At 48.5% G+C, this 10,003-nt stretch overlaps 1 protein-coding gene across 1 annotated transcript; it reads left to right on the top strand.

Annotated features, from left to right (window-relative positions):
- Positions 1-556: 556 nt before the first annotated feature.
- Positions 557-9,740, top strand: ZNF584 (zinc finger protein 584). Its single transcript, XM_059999002.1, has 3 exons — positions 557-882; positions 1,762-1,888; positions 7,239-9,740. The coding sequence occupies exons 1-3, from the start codon at positions 865-867 to the stop codon at positions 8,240-8,242; spliced, it is 1,149 nt and encodes a 382-aa protein (XP_059854985.1). The 5' UTR covers positions 557-864; the 3' UTR covers positions 8,243-9,740.
- Positions 9,741-10,003: the final 263 nt, after the last annotated feature.

Here is a 10,003-nt window from a genome sequence, read left to right as displayed (position 1 = left end):
ATAACAAACAAATATATTTGCCAATAACAGCATAATGGAGGTGGGTGGGACAAAGCTGTATTGGGCTAAGGAGATTACTCCAGAGAGTGACTCGAATCTAATTAATGGGTGTATTTATTTTTCCAACCTCATCAAACTTTGCACTTGAAATGAGTGCATTTCAGTTGCACCTCTCCACGGCCGGGGTCACCTCGGCTCGGTCACCGCGGGTACAGGGCGTGGCGGGACCTCCCCGACTCTCGCACCTCGCCCGCTCCGCTGGCCGCGGGCCCGGGGAGCCTCCTGGACGCCATGCCCCGCTGCCGCAGCCCTTTCTCTCCGCCCCGGCGCGTGTCCAAAGGAACTAAAGCCGACACTGGAAGTCCCTGCCCCGCCCACGAGGCTCTCCCGGAAACGCCCCTCTCCTGGGCTGTCATTGGCTCCGTCGTTACGGACGCAGTCTGCGACGTCACTTATGGGAAACGTAGTTCGCGCCCTCCCCGAACGAGGTCGCGGGTAACGCGGGCGCAGACTTAACGGAGGCGCACGGGCGGGGCGGGGCGGGACTTCCGGCGTTTCCCTGTGGTACTCGTTTTGCCGCCGCTGGTGGTCGGTGCGAGCACTTTTGAGGGCAGCGCTCGCACCGCAGAGACCACCCCGTCTGAGAGAAGCGCAGGGACCCTCGCCACGCCTTTGCTTGCTCCGTGACCCCCGGGCATGACTTGCTTTTCCTGAGACTCGCTGTCGTACCCTGAGAACGTCCCGAGGCTGCTCCCAGTCCTCGGGCACATTTTTCTCGGTCGGCCGGAGGCTCCAGCGCGCTGGACGGGGTGGCGGGTGCGGATCTCAGCTGCGTCCGCTGAAACTCTCCGCCCACAGGTTCCAATGGCAGAGGAGGCGCAGGTGAGTGGGAGGTGCGCCCCAGGCTCTCACCACCCGGATCCCCACCCAGCGGGTCCGGACTCTGAATGAGCCCGTGACAGGTGAGGAAGGCTATGACAGGTGAAGGAACAGTCTATGCAGAGATAGAGAAGAGGAGGGCTGGGGGTCTCGGAGCTCCGTGTGTGGATCCCGGCGGCTGAGGGTTGAAGGATGAGTAGGTCCTCTGTGCAGAGCTGGGGGTTGTCCTTGGCTGTGGGCCATGGGAGGTGTGGGGTGGACGAGGCAGGATGGGATTGAAGATGCTCTCTGTGGTAGCGCACTGGAGACACACACCACTGTGCACAGTGGAACGCGGGAGTTGCCAGTGGGGTGGACTGGCGAGGCTGTGGTGAGGGTGTGGAGTTGTACCATGCTGCGGTACAGTTATGTGTCTGCATGCAGGAGGACAGACTGGAGGGCCCTTGGATGATGTACTCAGGCCTAAGAGAGAGAGAGGAGAACATAGTCTTTTTTCCTTATGAAAGGTGACCTCTGGGACACGGAGAGAATTGGCTGGCAGGAAATAGGGTGGGGCCTGAGTGCTTGGCGGGGTACATAGATGGCATCTCTCTGGTCACCAGCCTGTTGTTGTGGGCTGGATGCAGAATTTAGTAGCAGCATGAAGGGAGAGGCACCAATGGTACTGGGGGCCTTGGGAATCCTCTGAGATTGAGGTGTTAGGAGGAAGGAGGTATGAGGGTATGTGAGGGGTGCGGGCTCAAAGGGAAAGATGATGTCAGTGAGAGATGTGGCAGGACCTTGAGACACAGGTCAAGGGCATGGATGTGTTTCTCTGTTCATATTTTGGTTGGCTTTCTGCCCACTATTGACCCTAAGGCTCAGTTGAATTCATCATTACAGGCCCCTGTGACCTTTGAGGATGTGGCTGTGTATTTCTCTCGAGAGGAGTGGGGGATCCTTAATTTGACCCAGAGGAGCCTGTACCGTGATGTTATGCTGGAGAACTTTGCACTCATTGGCTCACTGGGTAAGTCTCTCACACTTTCCCTCAGCAAACTGACCACCTCTGCCTTTAATCCATGGGAAGTTCTGTGTATCTTAAAGCCCACAGCGGCTGTGTGCTCTTCCCCTGCCTCTCTCTGAGCAGCCCTGTTGGCAGCCTCAACACCTGTTGCCCTACAGGCTCCTGGAGTAAGGCTTGGGGTTCAGATGTCTACAGTTTGCCTAACAAATCCTATCCAGCTCTTCCTCTTTCTGGCTTCGTGACTTTGCTGAAGCTGTGGGCCCTCTCTGTTCTGGTTTTGGCCTTCTTCCTCCAAAAGAAGTTTTATAGGGGCCTCTCTGGGCCAGGTGTGAGCCATGAATTTAAATCAGTAGATCAATTTAGGCAGGATTGCCATTTTTTTTGTTTGTTTGTTTTATAGGGGCCTCTCTGGGCCAGGTGTGAGCCATGAAGTTTTATAGGGGCCTCCAAAAGAAGTTTTATAGGGGCCTCTCTGGGCCAGGTGTGAGCCATGAATTTAAATCAGTAGATCAATTTAGGCAGGATTGCCATTTTTTTTGTTTGTTTGTTTTTTTGTCGCGTTGAGTGGCTTGTGGGATCTTAGTTACCCGACCAGGGGTTGAACCCGCGCCCTCGGCAGTGAAAGCGTGGAGTCCTAACCACTGGACCGCCAGGGAATTCCCAGGATTGCCACCTTAATGTATTTCAATCCATGAACATGGTTGTCTTTCTATTTATTTAGCTCTGTAATTTTTTAAAGTGTTTTCAGTTTACAAGGCTAAATTTATTTCTAAATATTCATTTTAATGCTCTTTTAAGTGGAATTACTTTCTTAATTTTATTTTAGATTGTACATTGCTAGTGTATAGAAATATAATTGATTTTTGTATACTGATCTTGTATCCTGCAGCCTTGCTAAACTCATTTATTTGTTCTAATGGTTATTCTTTTCGGTGGATTCCTTGGTATTTTCTCTCTATATAATGTCATGTCATCTGTGAGTAGAGATATTTTTACTTCTTTCTTTGCTTAACTGACTTGGTTGGCTAGAACCTCAGTACTTTATTGAATATAAGTTGTAAGAGTAGACATCCTTGTCTTGTTCCAGATCTTATGGGAAAAGCGTTCAGTCTTTCACTAATAAGTATGATGTTAGCCGTAGGTTTGTTGCATATGCCCTTTTCAGGTGAGGAAGATCCCTTCTCTTGTTTGTTGAGGGCATTTATAGAGAAAAGTCGTTAGATTTTGTGCAGTGCTTTTCCATGTCTATTGAAATGACCATGTGATTTTTGTCCTTTATTCTGTTAACGTGGTATATTACAGTAATTGATTTTCTGTATTCATAAGAGTTATCAATGGTGTAGTTTTCTTTTCTGGTTATGTCTTTATTTGGATTGAGTATGAGGATAATTTTGGCTTCAGTGGATGAGTTGGGAAATGTTCCCTTCTCTTCTTTTTCTGGCACAGTTTGTGAAATATTGGTGTTAATTCTTTTCTTAAAAAAATATATTTATTTATTTATTTTGGGGTGCGTCGGGTCTTAGTTGTGGCACACGGGATCTTTTGTTGCGGTACGTGAGCTGCTTTCTAGTTGTGGCACATGGGCTCAGTAGTTGCTGCATGTGGGCTCTGTAGTTGTGGCACCTGGGCTTAGATGCTCTGCATGTGGCATCTTAGTTCCCCAACGAGGGATCCAACCCGAGTCCCCTGCATTGGAAGGTGGATTCTTAACCACTGGACCACCAGGAAGTCCCCTGGTGTTAATTCTTATTCCTGTGTTATTATTAATCTGTGAAGCCATCTCGGCCTAGGTTTTTTTTTTTCCTGTGAGGGAAGTTTTTTATTTTGTTTTTAAGTCTATTCAGCTGTTCTGTTTCTTCTTCAGTCAGTTTATCTCTGCTCTTTTTTATTGCCTTCCTTCTTCTAGTTTTGGGTTGCTTTTTGTTGTTGTTGTTCCTTGAAGTATAAAGTTAGGATATTGAAGATTCTTTTTTAAATTTTTTAAATTTATTTTTAATTGAAGTGTAGTTGATTTACAATGTTTCAGGGGTACAACAAAGCGATTCAGTTACACATATAGAGACCTTTTTTTAATATGTGTGTTGTGACATAAGAAATATATACTTTGTCTTTGTTCCCAGTTCCTTGGCATGCAGCTCCTAAAACCTTTGGAATCTCTGGAGTGATAAGAGAGTCTTTTGTATGCTAATGGGTTGACGGTGGCTGGGAACCCCTAGATGGTTTCAGGATGGGGGATGGTCACCAGAAAGACCAAGGCATGATTGTAAGGTTGGGTGTTCAGCTACTGCCAACCCCTCCTCTCCACCTCGCTACCCTGACCTTTGGGGAAGGGAAAGGGGCTGGAGACTGGGCCAGTCATCAATGGCCAGTGATTTAATCAGTCATGCCTATGTGATAAAACATCCATAAAAACTCTTAAATGACCAGTTCGGAGAGTTTCTGGGTTAGTGGACACAGCAAGATGCTGGGAGAATGGTGCCATCAAGGGCATGGACACTTCTTACCCCCTATGTCCTCAATCCCCACCCCTGGCATACCTTGGCCTTTTCATCTCTTCCATTGGGCTGTTCCTTAGTTGTATCCTTTAAAATAAATTGGTAATAGTAAGCAAACTCTTTTCCCGAGTTCTCTGATCTGTTCTAACAAATTATTGAACCTGAGGAGGAATCAATAATTGTGAGAATCCCAGATTTATAGTCAGTTGGTCAGAAAGTACAGGAGCCCTGGGACTTCCCGTTGATGTCTGAAGTGGGGGCAGTCTTGTGGGACTGCGTCCATAACCTGTGGAATCTGATGCTAATTCCAGGTAGTTGGTGTCAGAATTGGATTGAATCCTTGAACACCCAGTTGGTGTCAGAGAGCTGGAGAAATGGTGTGGGAAAGCCCCCATGCGTGTGGTGTCAGAAGTGTTGTGAATAAGACAGCTCAGAGATGTTTTTGTAATTTTCCCTCTAAGCAATACTTTTCCTGATAACTTTTGGTATGTTGTGTTCTCTTTTTCTTTCATCTCAAAATGTTTTGTAACTTTCCTTGTGGTTATTTAGGAGTACTTAATTTAAATTCCATGAATTTGTGAGTTTCCCAGACTCACTGACATAGAGAATAGACTTGTGGTTGCCAAGGGAAAGCGGAGGGCAGGGGAGGGATGGATTGGGAGTTTGTGACTAGCAGATGCAAACTATTATATATAGAATGGATAAACAACAAGATCCTATTGTACAGCACAGGGAACTATATTCAATATCCTGTAATAAACCATAATGGGAATGAATTTTTTAAAATTTGTGAGTTTCCCAAATTTCTTTCTGTTGTTGATTTCTGTTTTTTGTTTTTCTTTTTTTTGTTTTTTTTGCGGTACGCGGGCCTCTCACTGTTGTGGCCTCTCCCATTGTGGAGCACAGGCCCCGGATGCGCAGGCTCAGCGGCCATGGCTCACGGGCCCAGCCGCTCCGTGGCATGTAGGATCTTGGCTCACGGGCCCAGCCGCTCTGCGGCATGTGGGATCTTCCCGGACCGGGGCACAAACCCATGTCCCCTGCGTCGGCAGGCGGACTCTCAACCACTGTGCCACCAGGGAAGCCCTGATTTCTGTTTTAATTCCTTTGTAGTTAGAAAACATTCTTTGTATGATTTCAATTGTCTGAAGTCTACTGAGTCTTGTTTTATATCCTAGCAAATGGTCTATTCTGGAGAATGTTCCATGTGCATGTGAGAATGGAGGAGAATATGTATTCTGCTGTTGTTAGGTGGCATGTTCTATAGATGTCTTGGAGGTCTAGTTGATTTTTATTGTTATTCATGTGTTATATCCTTGTTCATTTTCTGCCTAGTCGTTCTATCCATATATGAAAGTTAGAAATCGAAGCCTCTAAATATTATTGTTTGTCTATTTCTTTCTTTAGTTATGTCAGTTTTGCTTCACAGGAGGGTCTTTTTTTTTTTTTTTTTTTTTTTTGCGGTACGCGGGCCTCTCACCGTTGTGGCCTCTCCCGTTGCGGGGCACAGGCTCCGGACGCGCAGGCTCAGCGGCCATGGCTCACGGGCCCAGCCGCTCCGCGGCATGTGGGATCCTCCCGGACCGGGGCACGAACCCGTGTCCCCTGCATCGGCAGGCGGACTCTCAACCACTGCGCCACCAGGGAAGCCCAGGAGGGTCTTTTTTAAAAAATTGTGGTAAAGCAAATAAACCATGAGATCTACCTTCTTAACAAATTTTTTAATGTACAGAAGAGGTTCCAACAAGGATCTACTGTATAGCACAGGGAACTATATTCAGTATCTTGTAATAATCTATAATGGAAAAGAATATATATGTATATTTATATAACTGAATCACTTTGCTGAACACCAGAAACTAATACAACATTGTAAATCAACTATATTTCAACTTAAAAAATAAATTTAAAAAAATGAACATTACAATTGCTTCTCTGACAATTTTTTTTTTAAATGTACAGAAGAGGTTCATGTTCTAATACTTGGTTTCCTACCTGGTTGCCATGGTGACATGAGCTTCCTGTGGTACGTGTAGGGATGGGTCAGCCTTGATTTGGGCTGGCATCTTATTACCTTTCTACCTCCTAGGCTTTGCACCTTTGAGGTCCCTATGAAGGGTGCGGTGGCCCAAATGAAGTGTGAGGAAGAGCCCTGGGTGCCCAACATGGTGGATATGACTGTGGTCAGCAGAGCAGAGGCCAGGATGGGTCCTGGTCTTGGTGAATAGGGCTAGGGGGTGCCTTGGTTTCAGTAATGGGTATCTGAGTACACTGGCATTTTGGTGCTGGGGCCAGTAACCACACCTTATTCCCACCTTTCCTCTCCCCTCTTGTGGACTCACTGTGTGGTCTTGCTATCTCTACCATGGCTCTGGACGACCCACCTCTCTGGCCTCTGTGTCTTGTCATTTCCTCTCCTCTGTGCCAGTGCAGAACTGTCAACTGTGACCTCCTGTATGTGTGATTTGAGGTGCGTACATATCCTTCAGTAATACTTGAGCACCAGCTACTGTGTCACAGTCATGTTTTCGTTGGAGTAGACACAGCCTCTTCACAGTGCTTGCTGTCTCCAGTAGCTAAGGCCCTGCCGATACCCTTTGCACAGGAGTGACTTAGAGGCCCTGAATCCCTTCCCTGCACTGTTCCCATCTTTGTGTCCTGGTCCCTGTTGAGGTCTCCCCTATTCTGGGCTCTGGCAGAGCCCTGTTCCACTGGGCCAGCCCTTTCTCATCCAGACCTTTCCTTGCAACCTCCTGGCAATTCTGTGGACTCCTTTATGGGTGTGTCCGACATGCACTGATGATGAAGGTTCCTCTTCCGTCTAAGCCAGCTCTCAGTGACTGACTCTTCTGTCTCAGGTTTTCTGTGTAGACTGCAGGATGAGGAAGCCCCTCCCGAGCAGGTGAAGAGCCACAGAGTCCGCCTGTCAGAGAACCCCTTTCTGTGCAGGGTGTCTGGGAAGGACATCCCTGCCGCCTTAGGCTTCCTCCAGCCCCAGGCCACCCACAGAGAGGGGACACCACGCAGAAGCACCGAGCGCAAGGCCTTCCCACCCAGCTCCACTCGCCAGCAACGGCAGGGAGCCCATGCCACACAGAAGCCCTTCAAGTGCAGCAACTGCGGGCAAGCCTTCCTGAAGGCCTTCACGCTCCTCGACCACCTGATCACTCACACCAAAGAGAGACCCTTCAGGTGCCCAGCAGGTGGAAATGCCCCCATGGAGAGCTCAACCCTGGTTCATCACCGAAAAACTCACACTGGAGAAACATCCCATGTGTGTAGTGAGTGTGGGAAGGCCTTCAGTTACCCATCTAAACTGAGGAAGCACCAGAAGGTTCATACTGGCATAAAACCTTTCAAGTGTGGTGAGTGCGGGAAAACCTTCAACCGCAAAGATGCACTTGTTCTGCACCAGAGAATTCACACTGGAGAGAGGCCTTACCAGTGCAGCGAGTGTGGGAAGTCCTTCAGCGTTCTGTCTACCCTCATTCGGCACCGGAAAGTTCACATTGGAGAAAGGCCCTATGAGTGCAGGGAATGTGGGAAATTCTTCAAATACAACCATAGCTTCATTCTTCACCAGAGAGTTCACACCGGAGAGAGGCCCTATGAGTGCAGTGAATGTGGGAAAACTTACGTGACCCGCTCTGGGCTGTATCAGCACTGGAAAGTCCACACTGGAGAACGTCCCTATGAGTGCAGCCTGTGTGGGAAAACCTTCACTACCAGGTCCTACCGAAATCGGCACCAGCAGTTCCACACTGAAGAGAGGGCTTATGAATGTACAGAATGTGGGAAAGCCTTTAAACATAGTTCTACCCTCCTTCAGCACAAGAAAGTCCACACTGGTGAAAGGCCATAGGGGGACGGGGATGTGGGAAAACCTTTAGACATGGCTGGCACCTTGTTCAATATGAAAGGTCTCACTCCAGAAAGGAGATTGAGGAGAGTAGCCATTTGAAAGCTAAACATGTCACACCCCAGCACCCACACTGGGCTGGTGCCAGGTACATGGGAAGCCTTCAGGAGCTGTGTTGCACTCTCACCTGCCCAGGCTGTTGGCAGTGTTGAGTCACTGCCAGTTTCTGTGACAGAAGCCATCCCACTTCTACCACCTGGCAGGTCCCCGTGGTGTGCATCAGTCACTGTGTGTGCTCAGGGAAGCTGACCTCTGTGTTCCCCACTTGATAAAGGAGAGAATCATGAGTGGTGGAGCCCATAATGGGTCTTATTCTCTCCCCCTCCAACTGGTTTAGGTGTGGACATGACCTAGTTCTGGCCAAGAGTAGCTGAGCAGTGTCTGCTGGGGCCTTCCAGGGAAGGTTAACCATTTTCATGGACACTGTTGACATTGGGTCCCTGTTGTGCATTTATCCAACCCTGGAACTGGCTCACACTGCTCTGGAATGTCTGGTAATCTTTAGGCCTTTTTGTTTAAACCACCCTTAATCTTTGGGATCTGTGTGTGGAAGGATTGAGAACAAAATTGGGCTCATGGATAGAGGGAACGGTTTCTGTGCGGGTCCCTGACTTTTGTCTGCCTCAGTGGGGCCAGCAGGATGGCAGAGGACAGCTCCAGTCAAGGTTGGCCTAACTTGCACTGGTGCCTGAGACCTCCAGGGAAAGATTGAAGGGCTTTGTGGATAAATCTTCAGCCTGGATGTCAGGTTTACTTGAGGATCCAGAGCTCACCTGAAGAATGGGGTGGTTGGTATAAGATCCCCAGGTGACTAGGGACAAGCACCTGGGTTCCTTGTTCCCAGGGAATGTTCTGCAATCTCCAGCATTGGTCAGAAGAAGTTTCCAGAATCAGCTCAGAAGCCATGCCCCCTGAAATCGAGAACGTGGAGGTAAGTTCTAGACTGGCCATAAGTCCTACAGGGGCCTGTTGGAAAGAGTAAGTGGACACAGAAGCACTGAGTGAGGTCATGTGGAGTGGGGAATCTGGTAAACGAGAGGGTTTGAGCTGGTTCTAAAGAGGCACCCACAAATGTTCCAGGAACCATGGTTTCACAGGGTGTGGCATACAGCATTTCTCAGGAATTGCAAACCTGTTCCCTGTGTCTAAGGTCACTGTCAGCAAATAATCTACAGGTTTCCTGGATTCTCAGAGCCTTTCCAGGCATGTTCACCTCATGGCCATCACCCTGGGACTGAAAGAAGATCCTGTAGTCCTAGGATGTGGCTTTTGTGACCCAGCTAGTGTTCCTGATGTCTCTGCACACCATGGCTTTGGCTGTTTTTGCTGCCGCTCTCCCAGGGCTCCAGGGAAAGAAGTGGTTGAATCAATGTATGGATCCAGATCTATGTTTAAAATTTTGGAAACTGTTTATTCAAAAGGTAAATAAAATGTCAGTTCAGCGAAACTTGTTATGTGGTTGTAGCTGTGTCCCTGGTCTAGAAATCATGCTTCATGTCAAGAAGGAAATGTTAGCTGGGAGGTATGTTTGGGGAGAGAGCCACCAACGCTGGACTTGAGGGGCTTTGGGCCATGGTGCTCAGCCAGTACTGTGGGTTGGGGTTGGAAACCACTGCTTCCTTTAGCTTCAGTGATTACTCTCACCCACCCCCTGATGGCAGGAGGGGTGGTGGCCACGTGGGGTAGGACCCTACGGAGTTCTCG

Source organism: Delphinus delphis, chromosome 20, assembly GCF_949987515.2.
Source record: "Delphinus delphis chromosome 20, mDelDel1.2, whole genome shotgun sequence".
Classification (NCBI taxonomy): Eukaryota; Metazoa; Chordata; class Mammalia; order Artiodactyla; family Delphinidae; genus Delphinus; species Delphinus delphis.
Note: the sequence above shows the minus strand (reverse complement) of the source record. Positions and strands in the feature narration are given on the sequence as shown.